The 21,585-nt window shown below is 39.3% G+C and overlaps 1 protein-coding gene across 2 annotated transcripts in view; it reads left to right on the forward strand.

The window, feature by feature from the left end:
- The window catches only part of WDFY4 (WDFY family member 4), a 129,970-nt gene that overhangs the window by 64,796 nt on the left and 43,589 nt on the right, over positions 1-21,585 (forward strand). For both annotated transcript variants that reach the window (XM_042863041.1, XM_042863040.1), the window contains exons 41-44: positions 10,283-10,360; positions 10,830-11,033; positions 11,817-11,868; positions 12,880-13,046. In XM_042863041.1, coding sequence (XP_042718975.1) covers positions 10,283-10,360; positions 10,830-11,033; positions 11,817-11,868; positions 12,880-13,046 — 501 coding nt within the window. The remainder of the gene's footprint in view (positions 1-10,282; positions 10,361-10,829; positions 11,034-11,816; positions 11,869-12,879; positions 13,047-21,585) is intronic.

Genomic DNA, 21,585 nt, shown 5'->3' on the forward strand with positions numbered 1-21,585 from the left:
AGCACTGCATTGACAAACTATTCAGAGCTGTTTCAGTGGGTCACCTTAAAACTTGGTATTCTCATCTTAATGCGGTGCAGAATGTATCAAGGTCTTGTCTTCTATTGAAGAGATTGTCTGCTACAGCACCAGCTAAAGGCATTTGAATCCTCAAGCTCAAGTTGCGGCAGGCTTTATCTCCAGTGATCACTGCTTCATTTTCAGGTGTATTGATGAGAAACTATGATACCCAAGTAATGTGCCTGATGATAGTGCCTTGCTGAGGAGCAGTCTTTTTTTCAGTGTGCCACAGCATCCTTCCCATTCCTTAAAATCATTTGCTGCTTAGAGTGAGCAAGTTCTGCTCAGGTACATATGTAGACTGTGATGTCATACTGCAAGAGCATCGACTATTTGCCCTGGGGTCTGTTTAATTATTTTTTAAAATTAATTTTGATTATTACAGCTGATTACACCTCAGTGAGCAATGTAATTGATATTTGTAAATGTATCCCAAGGAACATTTTGTACAACATGCTTTCTGCTGTTGAAGGTTAAAGACTCCGTTATTGGTTTTTCCCTAAATATGCCCACATCATTAGTTCCTCCAGTGAAAAGGTTGCCATCTGGAAAAGGCAGCACAAAGACATTATTCAGGCACAAGTGCATGAAATTGGTCTTTCTGCATCTTCTGTCTCTCTTCTGCAAGGAAGCGGCTTGTAATTAAAGGAGCTGAGTCTGAAGGAAACATTACTCATCTGATGTTATTCCTTATCATGTCAAGAACTGACAGCTCTGTACCTCTGATAAATTGTTCCTCTCATTGAGATGCAAAGCTACAGTTCCAAATATTGTTCTCCACTCTCCCTCTCCCTACTTCTCCCTCCAGCCAATATTTGAAAAAGATTGCTACACTTTGCAGAGATAAAAATTTAAGGGGAAGAAAATATGGTTTTCCATAGTCCTTTTCCTTCATAAGAAAAATAAAATATGGGTTTCTCAGTATCGAAGTAAGCTGGGAGCACCAGTTACATTTAAAGTAAATGAGATTCTCATCAAATGCAATTTATAAGCTTCTGCATATTTAATTTAATTGTATTCTGGATTAAGTTTTTTGGACTTGCAGAGTGTCTCTACACTGCTGTACCAGTATAGAAATGACTATAGGTTACAACTAAGGATTGATAGATGAAAATAGTCTCTTACTAATTTAGTGTCAAAATGTCTGCAATGGAAAATGTGTAAATAATGTCAAAGAACACTTGGAACTTGATTTGGTGTTATATTATGGTCTCTTATCTTAAATGCATCTGTTGAAGGAAAAAGGTAATGATCATATAAAGGCTGAAGTTGGAAGGTATCCCATCTTGTTCATCAAGCTGTTAATCAAACAGCGTCACCTAGAGCAGATAGTTTCTGAGTGTCTCCAAAGACTTGAATTCCACAAGCGCTCTGGGCAACTTCAGTGCTCAGTCACATTCACAATAAGAAAGTTTCTTGATGTTCAGATGGCACATCCATTTGTTTGTGCCCATTGTCCTGTCACTGTGCCACTGAAAGCACTAGCCTTCAGATATGCATCTGCAAACACTATTAGACATTTTATACATATTGAGAATGCCTTGAACCTTCTCTTTTCTAGACAACATAGTCTCAACTCTCCTTATCTTTCCTCATATAAGAGATGCTCAAATCCGTGCTCGTGTTAGTGATCCTTTGCAGGACTCCATCCTGCATCTCCATCTCTTTCTTCTACTGTGGGTCTTCCAACTGGACACAGTACTCTAGATGGAATGTATTTACTGAGAGCTAAGTACTGTTGTTCCTAAGTGAGAAAAATATTTGAGAATTTGAGAATGGTGTAGGAAGCCAGTCAAAATTTGAAAGCTTTGCTTTCAAGTACAGTACAGGGGAGGAAAAGGGTGTTGATTAGTGAGTTATTATTTGCATTCAATAAGAAGTCAGATTAAAGAACATGAAGCAGTAGTAACATTTCCTATGCATTTAGAGCAAGCCACATTTAGACAAAGGCAGGTGCTTCTTTAGCACTTACAAGCTGTACAGGAAGCTTTTAACTTGTTTTGCACAGTGTCAAGACTGAGTGACTTATCTGGAACAAATCACAACTACATCACAGGTACAGTATTAGTCCTGCCTGGGTTTCTCCACCCCACCCTCCCTCCATGAGTCGATCAAAAAAGACTACAAAACTTCTCTCCTGTTTTCAGTTCTCTCCTGGCTGTTAATGTTGTTTCCCAGTTTTGACTGCTGTATATATACAGATTTTTGCATTAGGTACAAAGGAGTGTGGAGAAATTACTTGTTAGAAATAAAAATTCTTAGATCATTCACAAACTATTGGGTCACACAGTTCGTGTGCAGATATCCATATCTGAACTGGAAGGCTGACGTGCATCTCCAGACTCTTGCTGGGGCAGAGAATAGTTGGCCCCAGCGTATAAATGAATGTTAATACTCAACATGCTGCCAGTGACTTTTTGATATCTGTGGGAGATGGATGTGAGCTTAGGGACTTGGCCACAATCACCCAAAATGTAAAGCTCAACATTTTGTTCAGCTGCCTGTAGTGGGTCAGTGCCTTCCAACACTAGCTGCTTTTATCCTGTATTGTTACAGCCTCCTTCATTATATGACTGTAGTAGGAGTAGTGAAGAACAGAGAGGGATTGGACAAAACGAACTTATAAATGCATGTGTAACATTTGGGATACAGGGAGGGGCATGCTTAACAGTTCATGGTAGGTAGAAATAAAAAATAAATTTCTGAAACATAATCACAATTATTATTTAAACAAATATTTTTCTTATCAGTCACTCTGTTAGTTTTCTACCAGCTTTTCAAGTTAACCGAGTTAAAACAAGCATATATAATGGTATTTCTTAGGAAAGTGCATTACTTGTGTAACATTTTTGTCTTCGTAATAGAAGGATAATTAACATCACTAATTATCTAATTAAGTTCATTAACCATCTACCGACAGTGCACTGTGAAGTTGACATTATGTTCTACTGTCAACAAATGCTTTGATTTCTTAGGAAGTAATTAAAATGTAAATTAGCATGTCATTAAATGCACAAGGGAAGATTCGAATCAAATATTCATTTCAAACTGCTCATAGCACACATTTTTTTGTTCAGTGAAAGCAGGCACTTTGCTATTAATGATGTATATTAAACAATTTCCATTATAATATTATTGTCTTGTTTAATAACTGGCTCAAAGCTAAATTACAGTATGCTGCAGCAAGCTGGAAAAGTTTCTTTAACTTTGAACAAAGAATTTTTTTTGTCCTTTTAAGCAGTTATATGATCATCTGTTCATTTATCAATTTCAGATACTTTGAAGATCATAAAGAAATAGCCCAAGAGGTGAGCAAGTTAGATAACAGCTAAATGAAAACCAAAAATACAGGGCTATGTAATTTTATGTAATACAAATCATAGAAATTTCTGGAATATTTGGAATTAATTTCCACTATTTAATAGAGGAGTCAGAATACGAAGATAATGTAATGGTGAATGCAAATCATTAGGCTGTCTCTCCCACAATCGTCGTCCCCCCCTTCCCCAGCAGCAATTGCTGTAGGAGGTGGTGTGTCCCAGCACGGTGCACAGTAGGGAATCTATCCCAGGAACATTTTTCCTTTCTTGATTTATAGCAGCTACAGTTCATCTAAAACCTGTAACACAAGATCCATTACCCTTCCAAAACTTCTTATTGGCAACTATTCCAAGGGAATTTTTCAGTGTTTTTTACACTGTTCTCCTATGACAGTGTACTCCCAAGTTCCTTAATTTGATTACACATTTTGTGAAAAAAATCATTTTTTTGTTTCCTTCATCTTTTTATTCCTATTTTGATTTTATTTTTTCTTTCAAGTTCATCTGGTTCAAGTTTAAGCTTGGATATGGAATTTCAGCCCAAAGAGTTTAATGCCTAAAGCTGGTAGCATTGAAATCTCATCTTTCAAGAGCTGCTGGATGCAGAGTTTTATTTTCGCATAACAGAGATCGTGCCAATTGAATTGAATGGTGTGAATGTGGATGAAAAAAGTTTTATTTTGGTACAGAGAAGCCCTGGAAATAGATGCTAGGCAGTGAGACAATTATTTTTTTTCTCTGCTGAATACGGAAAGAAAAATCACTTTCCATATTTCTTGGTTCAGAGACGTCTATTTTCTTCAGGAGTTTTGATGCAACGCTTCGTAATAATTTCAGGAGAATTATTTGTTTTAAATTGCTTTACACAGGGATTTCTAAATCGTGTTATTTTTATTGAAAATCCTTAAAAGGAGAAGAAATATGACCAACTTTTCCATGTGTTACGAGTTTATACGCAGGGAGCAGTATAAAGTATACATAGGAGTTCAGGTAGTGAGAATATGAAGTTTCTATTAGAGAACAAGGTTTGGAAAGAGCTGAGAGTATAACTGACTGGGCGGTGGTACCTGCAAGTGAAGAACAGGAAATCAGCAAAGGCCCTAGAAATCTCTGCAGGATGATCTTAAATGTTTCTCCTGAATGAGGGCATAGGTTTCTTACCTGTGCGATCACTCTATGTTCTTCTTGCCCTTGTTAGCCAAGTTAAAGATAAAGCTTTGTTGCACTGTGTCTGTGCCCCATTCACACTTTCTGTTGCAGAGTATCATGTGGAATACAGGATTGTTCTACAGGCACTAAAAAGCTATAGAATGATCATATCACCTTTATTTATGTGCTGTTTTATAAAACTGGTAATTTTGGAAGCCAGGAGAAAGACGTTACTTTGTGTTCTGGACCCTGAGCTAAGCCTATACTAGTGTCGCAGTGTTGCTAAAGCCTCACCTTTCAGTGCTCACTACCTCTCCTGTAACAGGGGGGAAACTGTGCTCAAGAGGTTGAGTGAATTATCCCGAAGTCACAGAAGGTATTCTTAGAGACAGGAATAAAGGACAGGCCTCACCTTACGTTGTGCTTTTTTGCTATTAGGAAGTAACTTCTAACTGCTCTGACAGGAATTCATATGTTCAGTAGTACTATCAGCTGTTGAAGAGGGATGTGTTTGCACACTTCTATAGCAACTATGTGTAGTATGTATTTAAGTAGGGCAGTTTCTATGCTGCCAAAGTGTAGCTGATAATACAGTGTAGAAATCTCATCACGTGTACCCTGTAGTTCGGGTTTATCCTCTTGAAACTCATCACTCCTGTGTGTGGGTATGTTTATGGTGCACTGAAATACGGAGGTTTTTCTCATTAAGTTTGCTATTCCCCAACCAACTGGCAATGCCAGGAATCCATCCATGATCCTTAGGAGCAGTTGGCAGTGTGCATTAGCCTCCTAGCGGGTTGAGGCACGAAGCTCACATGCCACACTTAACTGCTGGAACTACAGTCTGTTGGAAAGCGAAATGAATTTTGGCTAAGTAACAATAAAATCCACATGGCAATAACAATTTTGTGATTCAAAAGAGTGCGAACAGTCCTCAGTGTGGAGAGTATGTGCCAAGGACTAGGACAAACTACTCTTTGATCTGCTAGGAAAAACATTATTTGCCTTAGTATAATGTTTGCTACCTGATGTCTAATGAAACAACTCTTAAGTAGTGAACCTACTCACTTCCCAGTGCATGGTCTGTTCCTTGAGAAATAGTTGAGTCACAGGATGGGTGGCTTGTTTGCTTGGGACATCTGGCTTCTGATTCACCATGTTAGATGTGGAAGTTTGGTGATTGACTTAGCTTTCATTGGAAAGCCCCTTTGTCTTCTGTAGCTGAGTCCCAAAGAGCCAGTGAACTGAAGACTTCAGCCAGCTTTAGTAATTCACTGTGGCACTTGGATGCTTCTCAGTAATGCTCTGGATGCTAACTGGAATCCTCTGCTTCTGAGGCTGATTTATTTTCTGTGATCTAGCAGGAAAAGTCCAGAAGTATTCAGATTTAGTTGCATATTTTTGGGAAGGGGGAAGAAGTTCTGGTTAGATTAGTGGAAAAAGTATGAGCATGAGAACTGAAGTGAATACTACAAGACAACGTTTGTATTTTGGAAGAGTTTAACTTCAAAACCTAATTGTTGCCAATCTAGCTCTGTAGCTATGCAATAGCATTTCAGGAATTTTCTGTTAAAACAATTATTGGCTTTAGATGATGACTGAAGTAAAACTGAATTTTATAAAATCACATTTATTTGAGTTCTGTGTCATTAAAAATGCATTTCTCTGATTCAAGACGGGAGAATGGTTGAAATATTAAACTTGCAGTAATTTCACATGTTTTTTGCCTTTCTAATGATGTTTGTTTTCTGTATACTGGCTTTAGCAATCATTGCCCATAAAGGTTTTAAGCCTGCTTAACTGTCACATTTAAGGTGTCCAAGCATTTATTACGTACCATATTTATATCTTAAAGCTTGGATTTACAGTGACATCTGTGCATCACTTTAGTAGCAGAAAAGTCATATATAAAAGAAATTGTGCAATTTTGTTAGTAGTTTGACTGTTCTGCAGATGCACAGTCTGATAATATCACTGAACAGATTTTTATCTGAGGACCTCCATTACTTTAATTTTATTTATTAGGAGGATTGTTGCGTGCTTTTTTGTACATGTGTGTTCTGTGATGAAGCACAGCCTGTAACTCACAAAAGAAAGCCTCAAAGCATGGAGCTCCTATGACATAATATATATTTTTTAAAGAATGAATTGTGGCATATATGGAATCTGCATCATGCTTTGTGAGTTTATTATGGAAAGCCTGAATATTGGACTGCAGCAGTGTTAAGTGGTGTGTGTGTATACATATATATATATACACATACACACACCAATAGTGTAGGCAGTACACATATGAAAATAATAAAAGGAAATATAGATATAAAATAGTCCAAAGCTCAGTAAAGAATTGTTAATTTGGAAGTCACACCCCAATTGTTTTTGTTTTTGTTTTTTTTTTCCCAACCATTTCTTATTGCAAGATGTCCTTCAGTTGCTTTTGTTGAAAGAAATGACAGAAAACCTACTCACTGGGCATTTTTAGGATGATGATTTTCTCTGCTCCAGCATTTTTCTCCCTGTTGGTTATACTGCTCCTCATTGCTAATAATTTTTGTTTTTATTTGCATGATGTCTTCATGCTGCAAGAGGAGGAAAAATGGCTTTGGCTTCCAGTTGTTCATTTGGTGGTGGTTGTATTGTGTTGTGTTATTTTTTATTGCGTGTTTTGTTGTTGGGGTGTTTTTCGAGACAGAGCTTGTAAATTCCATCATCTTTTCAAGCTGTATGTATATCTGGAGAATGTGAAGCAGCAAGATGACCCGATTGCACTTCAATTAAGTGCCTAGGTCTGCAAAGTAGAGGAGTTGCTATAAGGAAGACTTAAAGCATGATACCACCCTAAGCATGGATCAGTGTGGCCTTTAGGTTTGATCTTCCGTAGCATACTGGTCATGTTTCCCTCCTTCAGATTTGCTTTTCTATATATAAAACACAAACCTTATTAAGTCACACAGTACTAACAATTATCAAAGCCAGTACCTCTCTTCTTGTTAAAAATAAATACTGAACTGTGGCAATGTTGCATTAAATCTGCTGTGTACATTTGCCATTTTAAGGGGTAGCCACCTATAGTGTATGATTTCAGTTGTCTTTGAAATAGAAGCTGCTTATTCATTAGGAGGCTATGGCTAATGGTCACTCATCAATTATTGCTATACATTTTAATTATTTTGAGCAAACATTGAAAGTCTAGTCTGTATGCTGTAGTTTATTGGATATATTTTAAAGTTGTTTTTCTTTCTTTTCCTAGTAACAGTGATCTCCAATTTTGTTAGCCATTCATTTTTATAACCAGATGGTTTTCTTGCAGCAGTGATCACTGGGGATGTGTTCATCTGGTTGAAGATGACTAGTTACTGCTAATTTGGAAGCCAGAGTGGTTAGTCTTTTCTGCTGGCCTCATCTGACAAGAAGTTTTTCCTTCTTAGAGCCCTATGTGTGTTCCAAAGACTAGGGGCTGGGACAGCAAAGTCAGTGAGAGTCTTTGGAGTGTGGGCTTTGACCTCAGGGATCTGATCGATGACCATGACTGAAGTACAAGCTATATGCAACTTTGAAACAGCTGCCAGTAGGGCTCCAGCTCTGCTTGAATAGCCTGTGGGTATCTTGAAATGGCTGCTAATACATGAAGGAATTGCTTATCTACTCTGAATGGCTTTTACCCTATGTCCACAAAAAACTGGGGTCTCTGCTCTCCTCCTGCACTAAGCCTGGCTCAACAGCACAGAAATGCTGTTGCTTAGTAGGTCAGCCTTTATGGGAATTTTATATGAATTATGGAATACTTTTGTGAGGCCACAACTGTGATTACAGGTTTAATGATGCTTTAAACAAACAAAAATGTAATGACTTTCATTAGTGTAAAACAGGAGCTTCCTGCAGGGAAACACCAATAAATGTGACTTCACGGCAGGGGTACAGACCTGGCTGGCAGCCAGCAGTAATCGGCACACCACATAGACCTTGTGTGTTAACTTAATTATAGCACAGTGCAAGCAGCAGTCAGACAGTTTGCTATGAAGAATCATTGCCAGCGTGGCACAGAGTCCGTGCATTTAAAAGTTACCCATCTGATCCATGGCTTTAGGTAGTAAGGATATGGAATTTCCACAGCCGCTTTAGAGTTGGACTGTGACTCACAGCAATCTGAATCTTTTAGCTTTGTTAGAAACCCATCTGGTGGGCATGAGAACTTTTGCATAGTATGTGAGGCTCTCTAACCTATCCTACACAATCTCTGAATGGGTTCTGTCAGACATGGCAACCTGTAGTTCTAAAAGGGTAGAATATTTTTCTAGGGAATACACTGTCAAACAGGTGTGGGTTTTTTTGTTGTTGTTGTTTTGGGTTTTTTTTTGTTTTTTTTTTTTTTTTTACTTAAGAACAATAAGATGATGAACTTATCCCAGCACCTACTTGCTGGCAGTCACAGGGCAAGATACTGAACAAGGAGAGATACGGATGGAGTGACAATCTTTGTTTGCGTGGAAAAGTCTTTTACAACACTGGAGAGAAGTCTCATGAGTGCAGGACAGTCTATTAAAGCCAAACTCTGAGCTGTTCCTTCGGTGGCCTTCATGAGATAAGGTGAAACAAGCTAGCAGGTTACTCAGCAGTGGCTTGTGCTTCAACTGTATGTACAGTCTTTCAGTGTGCTATGTGTCTTTGATCAGGCAATAGGAATCATGTCAACAAATACTTCTTGTTTCAAGTTCTTGGGACCCAGTATTTCCTAGATTGCTAGGAGAAAGAGAAGGACCAACCTGGCATTTTCAAGGCTTGGAAGATTGTCTTTGAGTGAAGCTTAAAACAGGAATTTGATGAATTACTATGACAGTAAATACCCTAGGTTTTATTTTGCTTTAATTCAGATGATGCTAGTTTGGCCTATAATGTATTTCATTAAGTTTAATTTTTCTCATTCCAGAAGGGAGGCTTAGATAGGAAGTTGAGAAGTTCTTTCAAATAAAATAACAAATGAAATGCGAGTGCTGATGCACCTTCACTGTTCTGTGTGCATTCTGGAAAGGAAAGTGGCCAGAAAATTGTCAGACTGCTTTGGAATGTGTGTTTCCAGAAGTACCTGGGTGGTAATGGAGTTCAGGGCTGTGTAGTGAAGCAAACAGTTACTGTGGTGCCTTTTTGCACTGGCACAGCTCTACTATCTTCCAGTTGTAGAGCTAGGTTAGAGATTTGTGTCACATTCCCAGTAAGTGGTGTATTTATAGTGAAAATCACTTGTTGCCAAGTGGACTCGGGCTCCTAAATATCAAAAATATTTTTAGGAACAGTTGGTTTCCTGTCTGCAGAAAGATGACGTGGCTCATTCCTTTGTCTGCACTTTCTGCTTATACAGCAAGGAGCAGACATATAATTAGAAATCTTGGATCGTTACCTCACTTGGAATCTCAACAACAGATAATTGTCTTTTGTACTATTTGGAGTACTATTTCAGTTCCAAAAGAAGAAACCTTACAATTTCATTTAATGTTTTCATTCTTCTTGAGTAATTCCACTAATGATCCATGTTAAGATCATGGATGTGTTCACCTTCCTGAAGTAAGCGTGCAGCTTGCACACAGATATTTGCCTCATCTCCTTACCGTATGGAGAACTGTCAAGCTCACAAATGCAGGTTGTAGTCCTTAATTTTTCTTGTAAAAGACGTAGTAAGTAGTGCCTACTTCTGCCTCTCACAGTTTATCTGCAGTACTTCATATTGGCATAATGTGTTCTGATGTTTTTTTTCCTAGGGATTTGTGTCCCGTATGGAACGGTACCGAAGAACTGGGCAGGAGCTGTATGCCTCTTTGTACAGGAATCATGTACAGGTAAGCATAGCAATATTTTTCAAGTTCCTCCTCACCTTCTCTACAGGACTACGTATTTAGATTTATGCCAGGGTTATCAGGAGCACAATATACTTCTGGGACTTTCAGACTTTTCTTTCACTGAACATAGTTGTTGCTGTTACACATGAACATTGGCTAGGAAAAGAAATTGAGTGAATAAGTCTGTGATGCTGCCTTCCTGTCTCAGGGTTTTTGAGCTGGCAATCAATGGAAACAGCTATTCTTAATGAGACTGAAGTTAGCTACATTTTTACATTTGTTGCTATATCTGACTAGCATCATTTCTTACAGTACTTTTTCAGTGATCAACTGGTCCTGAATTTGCTGGGTCTGCAGCGGTCTATAGGAATCCCATTCAGCAGATTGGTCCCTCTGAGTTTGGGGTGGTGCTGTTACTGAATGGGAGGAAGGAAGCATGTAGCAATGACAGAGTGGTTCTGTCCTACAGATGCTGCAGTGTGGTTACAGCAAAGCAGCTAAGGACTGGATGATACTCGAGGAGCAACTCTTCAACAGACTGGGCCTATGGGGAGTTGCCTCACAGTCCTTAGAGCCACGATGGATTCTTGACTGTTATGAAGGGCCTTCACGAATGAGGAGAAGGATTCGGCAGGCAAGCAAACAAGCGACAATGATGCGGATGAAGAGTGAGGTAGAAAGCTTTTACAGGAAGTGCACAAATTCTGTAGCAGTTGCTGATGAATTTATATTCTCTTTCCTCTGATTCTTATCAGCTGATTTACCAATTTGCTCTGCTGTGCATATGGAATGCAATGAGTGGTCTTTTTTCAGGAGACAGTAACAACAATTGGAATGTATTTAGCAGCCACAGAATGATTTTCTATCTTTTCTGATGTGAAATATCCCCAGATAAGTGAGAGTATAACCCAGGATATTTTTTTGCTTGCAATATCCCAAAGGTTCAGTATTTTGAAATATATGCATAAGACTCTGCTGGATACTAAGGCTGCTAAAATTGGTGGATGATTAAAAAAAAAAGAGCTAAATGGTTTGAACTAAGCACTGAACTGCATATGTGGGGCATCTGGTACTGTCTCTCCATAGTGCCTAAGTGCCAAATTCTATCAATCAGAAGATGAAGCAATTAAAATGTCAAGAGGTTCCCATCTTCAAGACATTTTCAGCTTTTATGTGAAGTTCTAATTCTGACAGTCTTCTGTAGACTGCGTCATTTTATCCTATAAAAGGCCTTGTGGAGGGTCATCTTTGAAAAGGCAATAGACTTTTCCTTAATTGTTGACACTTATTCTTGCATCTAATTCTTCCCTTAGGTTCTTTAAAATGCATTTATTTGAATTTCCAAGGCACTTAGTTGCAACATGGTTCTAAATCTGTGTTTTGCTCTGCAGCAAGGTTTTGAGTTATGTTTACATGATAGTATATTCCAGTGTTGTAATATCTAGTCTCTTTTCAGGTTCTCCTAGCAAACAGAAATGAAACAACCTCTACTGCTGAAGTGGATTCAGGTAACCACTTACGGCTAAATTACACTGTGGTAGTGGTATCCACAAAGAGAGCTGGAGATGGAGGATGGAGTTCTGAGTTAGAATTTAGTCTTGGGGAAAATATTGTTCTGGGCTGAAAAGCACTAATATAGGTTGTTTTTGGCAGTATATAAACATTTCATTTCTTTTTTTATGTTGCCACCAGAAAGGTCTGAAAGCAAAAATGCTAAATAAAAATCAAGGCTGTTTTGCTTTCACGTGCATCTGAAAAGTTCCCAATGGCTTAACCTCAGAAGGAAAAGTGCGTAGCTGTTCCCCTGATTTTTGTAGATACTTCAGTTCTACTTCTGAAATAGTCTTAAAACCAGGTGATAAAAGGGAAGTGGTAAAAGAAATGTGAATTTCCAAAGATGTGGACAGAACAATGGAGAAATTGAAGAAAAAAAAAATTAGCTTTTGAAATTGTTTTTCAGTGTTCAAAATAGAACCAGATTTTTCAAAATATGATGGTTGTCAACATAATTCCTTTTTCTAAGCCAGGTTTTCTGTTACATGAGACCTTAAAATAATAATAATAAAAAAAAGGACAGACTTGTGAAGTATGGTACAGAAGTTGATTATTTTTTAGAGGTAGGGGAAATTGAGAAAGAACTCTGTGTTCAGAAATGTCAGCTCAGTCTTAAGGTTGTGGATGTCAACCATTACTATGGCTGCTCCAAGTCAAGCTTCTTGTGTGCACTGTTGAGTATAAGGGAGTATCATATAATTTTTGAATCTCGTTGTTGTTGAATAATGTTTGAATCTTTAGTAATTACAGGGATTTCCTGAATCATGATGAGTGCAGATCTGGTTTTAGTTAAAATATGTATCATACTTCAGCAGCAACACACTTCTTGATTTTATTTTTTTCTTTTGGCAGATAAATAATGCAATTTCCCAAGGTAGAACAGACTGGGCAAATGTCTAAATTGTCAATGATTTTGCTGTCATCTGGCTGCCACTAAAACTGCAATCTCTTTCTTACTGATATAGGAGAGCTGATGTTAAATGGAGCAGAAAAGGAGAGGGATGAGAAAGGATTGGACTGTAACCAGCTAACATTCTTCCCTGCTCTACATGAAAGTTTCCATTCAGAAGACTTCTTGGAACTGTGTGTGGAGAGGCAAATTATACTGCAGGAGTTGGCAGAAAATGAAAAGGTAGTAAAGATGAGCTAGAAAACTGTGAGTTGGCATTACAGAAGGTGAATTGGATGTGAAGGCCTACCTGCTCCTTTCAGTTTTTGGTTCAGGTGAATTCAGTCTACATAGAGTAAACATCAGTGTACCTTGATTTAGAGCACTTGCAATTTTCCAGCCACTGTAAAAAAAACTCTTATATAGCCCTATTCTTGAAGAGCTCTTAACACTAATCCTCTCAAGCAAACAAAGTTTTCAGGCATGTGATGAAGGTATTCTGGTACTTAGGAGAAAATAGTGTCCAAATTTGCCGGAGACATGGTAAACTGTGCAAACCTGAGATTTCTGTCTCACTTCCCTGTCTTTACTCAAGCCCAGAGCAGTGTCCAGATCCAATTTATCATCCCTGTAAAGATATGCCAGTTTTGTATAGATGCTAGTTCAGTGATGCTTATAATCATTTTCTGCTGAATACCAGTAAATGTTTTCTTTGTCCCTTCACACACCTTTTTCTTCTACACCTTTCCCTGAATACTGGACAGATTCTACTCCCTGAGGCTATAGAGACCTGGCAACCTGCCCTTCTTCTGGCATAGTCCCCACAATGGTGTCTTCAGGCCAAATCCTTGATGTTGGATATACACTGCACAAAGCTATTTTCCCAGAATTATGAGAAATTTTGTCACGAAGAGCAGAGCTGACTTCATTCTCTCATCTACTGTGTACTTCTTACTTCCAGTGGCAAGTTGGCTCAGGAGCTAGCATCCCATAGTGGGAGCTGGGGGTTAGACTCAGTCACTTAGACTCAGCTGTTACAGTGCTATGTGACGCTTGCACCTAGATACAGAAATAGTTATTTTATTTTTGTCTCAATATCATAGCTGAATTTTTGTGGCATTCTGCCAGGGGTTATATTGGTGCTCTCTAGTGTGATGGCTTTCTTATGTTATTAGATCTGTTGGTACATTGTCTGTCTATACAACATAATTCATTCTTCTGCTCCTCTTCCCTGCCCCCATGTACCTCTCCCCAGCAGAAGGAGACAGGCATGAAAATGTGAAGCATGTTTTCCGTGTGCTGATCTCATTTTGCGCCTTTAGGCTGTCTGTCTCTTCTCCATGTAACTCCACAGGAAGCTGTCAGAAACGCTAGGCATGTTTTTTCCAGCAGCAGTCACTGTGTTGCTGAACTGACAGAAGTATTAAAAAAAGCAGCGGGGGGTGACATTAACTGTCCTGCGCTCACTTAGTGCACTGCAGTCCTGCCTTGTAAATGGCTGCCTTGTGAGCTGTTTGCACTTTAACCAGGCAACTGGAACCATCTTACCTACTGCACTGCACAGAGTGCACATTGTGATGCCTTGGAAGCTGTTGGATTAATTTCTGCAGCACAGGGATAGCTCTAATCTGGATATTGGTCGTTGTTTTATATTGTCGTGCAGTGATGTTTGATGTTTTTTCTTTACTGCCATTAAACAGACAACTGTACATGTTCAGATGTGAGGTGGCTTTCTGCAGAAATCAGCAGATCCAAGCTGTTGATATTGTTGGCTCAGAGTTTATCAGCAAGTCAGGAGCACATGGGTGCAGGTGGGGTGTTATGCTGATGTCAACTAGTCACTTGTTTAAACAAATAGATTGACTGTTCCCTTATATCATGTTTGAACAGCAGCAAATCAATGTGAATTTCAGCCTTTAGACAAGTCCTTTTTTTGCCTTAAAAAACAAAACAAAACAAAACAAAAACATTAAAGTGACCATAGAGGAACACATTTCTCAGATTTCAAAGTCAAGCACTCTTATTTAGAAAATTCCAGAAGTCAACAATATCAGGTCTGTGCAACTGTAGCCTTTAATGATACAATCACTAGTCTGTCATTAGATGCCCTTCTGCTCTGCCAATACATAGGATTTGAAGGCAAGTATATACAAATATGTACCTTGAAAGTAGTTTTAGTTGTACTGACTGTAAGTTTTGCCTCTTCCAGCCAGAGGCCTTGTAACACAGTGTTGCACTTCTAGTGTTCTGCGGTTAGTGAGAACTCCTATAGCCTCTGGGCATTTTCCCTTCACAGTGGTAACTTACCGCTAGAATTTCCAGTTGTAAGGCTGTGTGCAGTTCTTTTCCTGTTTCTGTACATATTCTGCACCAGTTTCCCCAAGATCCTGTCACCTTTCAGTGATCTGTTAGTGCCAGATCCAAAAGCCATGTGAGGTGCTGGTGAAACTAGAGATGCAGAGTGCCGTTGTGTTTCTTTTTGTGCCACCACAGAGTCAAACAAGTGGCTGGTAAGAAGATTTGTACATGTCTGTAGCTTGGCCTTCCTTGAGTGTTGGCTCATAGAATGGAGGTTCAGGGCAGCGGTCAGCAGATAGAAGCAGAATGGCAGGCAGGGCACTAAGATATTTTGATGATTCACCTCCTTCCTTACAAATAGCCCCAGCAGGGACCACTTGTTAAAGCTAGGCCAAAGGACAGCTCTTGGTGGGCTTAGGAGAACTGTACCATAGCAGTGTGTGTTTACAGGTGAAGATTGCTTTGTGTGCAACTTTAGTATACAGAGTCTGTATAGGTCATGGGCATGGTGGGAGAGGTAATATGTGATGTGGGTAATAATGTGATGCTATGGAGTTGATTGAGAAAAATGCTGGTAGGAATCTGTTCTGACCACCAGTTTGCCTACCAAAAAATAGGGCTAGTCCTTTATAAATAACTCTGGTCTACCAGCAGAGACAGGGAGCCTGGATTTCTGCTAGATTACCTCCCTGATGTTTACAAGCCTGAAGCAATCCTTCCAGGTTGTTAACGTGCGGTTAGCATGTAACAGATGAAGATAGTGTGAAAGGCTTGGGAAATGATTTTGGTGTAGAAACTCTGACTCTTTTTTTGAGAAAAATAAAGTTCTGTTTGCCAGCAAGTCTCACTGGAGACTAAGAAATCCAAGCATCTGGAGTAATGAATCTGAAGCTAACAAGAGGGCATGGCCTAGCAGAAATCTGGGCACAATGCCTTTCCTTAAAGGAGGGGCTGGGGAGAGCACAGAAGATGCCAAGGACAATAATAGAAATGACTAGTATAAATCAGTTAGTGAGGGGATGAAATCCATGGCTGCAAGAAAGGCACTTATTAAAGAACAGGTTCAGCATCTGGGGCAGACAGAAGCGTGCAGCAGCTCTGCATCCACATAGTGGAGCCAGTGATCTTAGGAGCACTGCACTAACTTCACAGCTATGTAAGACACCAAGGCAGTTTGTTTTTGTGAGAGCACTGTTACAATTCAGTGCAGTTCAAAGATGCTTTGTTAGTTTGAAAGAACTCTGCATGTGCTAATGTGTGGTATGAATTGGCTCTTGGAATCAAAACTGGAGAGTGGGAAACCAGGTGCTTGAAAGAAGTAATTCCCCTTTTCTGTGCCTCAGACTCTTTTTTTTTTTTCTTCTCTGCTGCATGGGCAGAAGCTGTAATTGCTGCCTTGCTGCTGAAACTAGTGCTGAAAATTCAGAAGTGTTTTCAGTGTGAAATGTTTCCTATGTTCAGGTAGGACTGCCTGTAGAAGGACATGTTCAGATGGTTGCTCCTGACTCCCCTGCTGTAGGGTTCTGCTGCAGTTGAGTGGGTGCTGGGAGCACCCTCCTGCATCCCCACCCTAGTTCAGCCAACAGCTGTGCTGCTAGGTGCAAAGGACAGTGTCTGAATTTGTGTTAAAAAACAACAAAACAAAACAACAACAACAACAACAAAAAAAGCCAGTTCTCTGCTCTCCTGACTTTACTGCTTGATCATGATACTTTGTACTCTTCCTTCCACCTCCTTGCATATGTGCTCTGTGTTTTTTCGTTTGCTTTGAAAAATGTCTTTCAGTTGTAAGCCTATAATTGCTCCCAGAATCTCTGCAGAACTCCTAAGAAACGCCAGGGCCCTGACTGCCCACTCCAGTTAGCACAGCCCATTCCATAACGCAGTCACTTTTTGTAGAGTGATGGAGCAGGGTATGGTGTTGACAAGCTTTGCTGTCATTTTTATTCCTGGGAGTCATGAGGAAGGGCATGAACTCAAGTGAACTGGTGTAAGGGAAAAATTAAAGGACTCATATTAGTTTTTGGCAGCATTTTCTGTTTGAGAGGAGCCTGGAGTGAGACAGAGACGTCTGAGTGTGCAAGAGGTATGAGCACAATCCTATTAGTGCTGGCTTCCAGATGCTATCATCAGCTAAGGGATGCCAACTTCTTATGCTGGCAATGGGCCGGGACAGATGGCAGCTTTCAGCACAGAAAGCAAGGACAAAGAGCAGCCATGGTGCCCATGGCCATGTACAGGCATGAACCTTCTTCCATGTCCTTTCTCCCAAATACCTAATATTCTTTTTCCTGCAGCATTTGGAAAATTGTTAAAAACCTGATGCATGCACGCTTAAGGAACACCTTCTGTGCATGGGGTTTTTTGCTCCAACAGATACTGGGAGGGAGAGAAGAGGGGTGGATAGAAGCTACCTGGAAAAGAGTTGTGTTGTTGGTCTTCTGAAGCAAAGATATGGCCACAAGGCTTGTAACTATCTTTCTGGTGTATACAATAGTTTAATTCCAAGTAGAAGGAATTTGAGCCGATGTTTGTAACAGTGGAGATGTGATCAGACTTAAGCCTGGAACCACTGCCACAAAAGACAAGCTGATTTAGTTTCCTTTGGTCATTGAGCTGCTGAGGAGAATGAGACAACCTGTCATGTACTCTTGAACTGTGATTAATGAGCTGCATGTGTGTCTGTTGCAAAGTAAGATGAGTCTTCAACAACAAGCAAACTAACAAACACTGCAGGAAAGATCTTGTGAGTGGTGTTGAGAGCTGGACGTATATGGCTGTCACCAGGAAAGCTTACATCTGTTTACCTAGCGAAAGTTGTGAAAGCAACGTATTCTATTTCATATATTCCTAGTCATTTTGAACTCTGTGACTCTAAATAACATTGATCTGACTTTACTGACAGATCTGTTGTAGCTGATGCACCCTGATACACAACAGAGCAGACAGAAATAGTATATACATACAGTTTTCATCTCCGAGCAAGTGATTAGAGACGGCTGTGTTTATAGAGGAATGCAAGTTGTGGCATTAAAGAGAAGGAGCTTCAGGATGTCATTAAGCCACTGATTGCTGAGAAGATATATGAAGAGGAAGAAATATTCAATATCTAGCTTGTTTCTTATAGTCTATCCATAATTTTCTGTTACTAATACTCAGGGCAGTTGTTTAGATGGATCTGTGAACTGACTCAGGGTATCTATTCTTTTGTCCATATGCTATAAAAATGCTGTGCTCCAGATTCTCTGTGAAAATGGGTAAACGTGTTCCTTTGGTAGGGTTCTATGACTTAAATTTCCTTTCTCTGTATTTTTCTCTGGAAGGGCAATACTAACACTGCTAGGTTCTGTAGGAGTAGATGGCTAACTTCCTCATGTTTTTGTAAGCCCTTTAAAGACTGATTTCATTTTCAGGCATGTAATTGCTTTGGAAATCTGACTCCTGAACTACAGAACAGGTGTGGTTTTATTGCTGTTTGTTCAACTGCAACTGGATTATAAACTGCAACTGGATACCAATAGCTCTTCTGAAAAACAGGAAAAAGAGAGAGTCCACCCCCCCTTCCCTCAACCTTCTCAAAAAAAAAAAAGCCTTAGCTTTAATTCCTTTGTTCATATGAATGAATAGAGCAATCAAGAGATGCAGAGCTTTAGGCAATACCTTAGAAGGTAATTATTCAATTATTTTATGTCAGCTTTGCGTCATTGATTAATGATTCTAGTAGCTGATGAACTAGATTACTTTTCTGTCAAAACAGAATAGAAAGTTTTTATTTAAATTGTGGTAATTTCAAACTGTCTGCTGTTTTGATATAAGTCTTGTAGGTACAAGTCTGTCCTGGTGGGGGTTCCGTAGTACACCTCTTTGTCAGATCTGTATTATACTCAACTGGAATAAAAACGAGCCCTGTTCTCCAAATGAGAGAAACTGCCTCAGCCCAAGGGGCTTTACTATTTCTAACAGTGCAAGCATGTTTAATTCCATTGGAGGTGTTAACATGAGATGAAGAAATGGATTTGGCACCAGTGACTGTTAGTGGTTTGACAGTACAGAATGCAGACTGTACTAAGGAGAAGTACATGTGCTTTCCTATGTGCTATCCTCTTCAAGGAAGAGGAAAACTGAAAGCAGGTATTTGTACCAGTCCATGTTAGTAATTGTGTGCAGGCCTCCACCTCAATCTGTACCTCTAGTTTGAATTCCTCATTTAAGCAGCATTTTTGGTAGAGCTCTGAGACTGGTTTTGTGCTTCTCCCACTGCATTGGTAACACTCTCAGGTTGACCTGCAGACCTTTCTCACTGCATACTGTGCAATCTTGATCCGCAATAAAGCTCCAGGAATTGTGTGTAGTTTGACCTTTGTTGGCTGCTGTAAACTATCTAGGTGATCAGCTGCAGTTCTTCTAGGGTTTTCACCCTATCTGATGGCTCTACCTGGTCTCCCCTGCTTGCCTTTTTTTTCGCTTCATATCTGTTGCTCCTAGCAGCAGCTTTGCCTCCTGCACTCAGCATGTGGTTTCATACCATACATACAGTCTAAGGGCTTTCACTGAAATCTTTTATGTGTTTACTGTGACTGTATAGCTGGAATCAGTATGCTGTGCCTGATGTCTTACACCAGTATTCAGATTGGCATAAGACATAAATAGGAGAGGTGCATTCATGCTGGTGCATTTAGCTTTGTTAATCCTACATCAAGCTGTACAGTTTTGGGACTGACCCAGCTGCTTCCTGAGCTTTACCCTACATACTGTTCAGTCAAACATTTGTGGTTTGAGTTGTTCCAAACCCCATTCCTGTTGGCTTTTTGCTTTTCAACATTAAAAGGATCAGAAATGCAAGCATACTCACCTTTGTTTTTCCTTGCTGTTTTTCTTACAAACTTCCTGCTCCCTTTTGATCTGCCTTTTTCTTGCTACTTATTCCCCTATACCTACAATTTCATGCCTAGTTCTTCTACTTGAAAATCTCCTTTCTCTACTTGACTTCTGTCTGTCCATTTCTTCTACTGTTTGCCCAGAGCTCCATGATAGCTGTATGTGCAACAGAACAAAATAATAATGCAGAGTTAAACTGGCTCTTTCACATGGAATAAAGTGCTGGTTTTGCTGAAGCTTAGAAGTATGGGTTTCAACTTTGTGTCCATTTAGCTATTTTACGCAACTGCCTGATGTTTCATTATTCAGTTACCTTCCATTTGGGAAGAAGCAATCTTTCTGCTCTATAATGGTTTCAGGAAGCCATGTGGTTCACTAATGTGAGCAGAATACCCCAGCACTCTCAGTGCAAGCATACATGCCTCTAACCACACAACGGTATGTGCACGTGTGGGCACTCCAGTTCAGAGTTCTGCAATAGCAAATATTGTCAGGTGAGAGGCATCCTTGTGGGATCTGCAGAAGAGTTGACTGAAATGCTAGGGTTCCTCCTAAAAATAACTGGAGTGGAAAGAAGAAGGGAGAGGTTTTCATCAAAATTTGTTTGTAAAAATCTTCTAGAGTTCATTCTTTTCTGCAGAATGAAACCAATCTTCTATTCCTACAGAAATAATTTTTAAAATGAGGTCCTCCCTCCATTTTGTTGGTGAAAAGAACTAATTTTCATTTAAATTTTTTAAATGTAGAATCAGAACTTTATTTGAATTATTTATGAATTACCACTTTGAATTCTTGCATCTTTCCATTTCATACAGTTTTCATGCTGTACTGAATTTCAAAGCAGAAAACTTTATAATTTCACCAAGTTAGGCTAACATCCGAGGCTAGGAATGTTATATAGTAGTGCAGGTCTCTTTCAGCAGACCTGAGTTAACTCTGCATGCAGTTTGGGATGGAGACAAGTAGGGCTGTAGCTCTGCTTCCAGAAATAAAGGTAACAAAGGCAGAAAGCTAAGTAGAAACATGCAGGCTCTAGAAAACCAGACTTATTCTACGTACCTTCATCATAGTGATTTGAAGACTTCATGTGATTTACTAGAACCAGTGCTATTTATGCATGTCCATTTTTGCATGTGCAAGAAATAATACTGGAATCTTATTCTGATGAATCTTCATAGAGATGCAATCACTGAGACTTCAAGAGTGCAATAACTCGTGCGCGCACAAAAACAAGAAGCATCTTGCTTCTAAATATTAGGAAAATTCTTTACACTGAAACACTGATTTAAAATCAGAACTTCTACTTAAGTTTCCTGCAGACTAGTTTTCCAAATCATTAGAGATTCTTACAATCTCTATAGTTTTGATGTTTCTTTCTGCACCATCTCACAGCCTTAAAAGCTGCTCCTTAGGAAAGGATTTTTTAAAATCAAAACTGGTCCATTCCCAAGAAATCTTTCAATGAACTAGAATAAATTGAAAAGCTATTAAGTATGAAAATTCCCAACATGACTTAAATGTGGGTTAAAAATTCCTCTGTTTTAAGGGCCAATTTTTTATTTTTTTTGCACAGGAAGAAGAAAAGGATAGTGAATCTCTTAGGAGG

Source organism: Lagopus leucura, unplaced genomic scaffold, assembly GCF_019238085.1.
Source record: "Lagopus leucura isolate 7727_CA_CO unplaced genomic scaffold, USGS_WTPT01 Super-Scaffold_739, whole genome shotgun sequence".
Classification (NCBI taxonomy): Eukaryota; Metazoa; Chordata; class Aves; order Galliformes; family Phasianidae; genus Lagopus; species Lagopus leucura.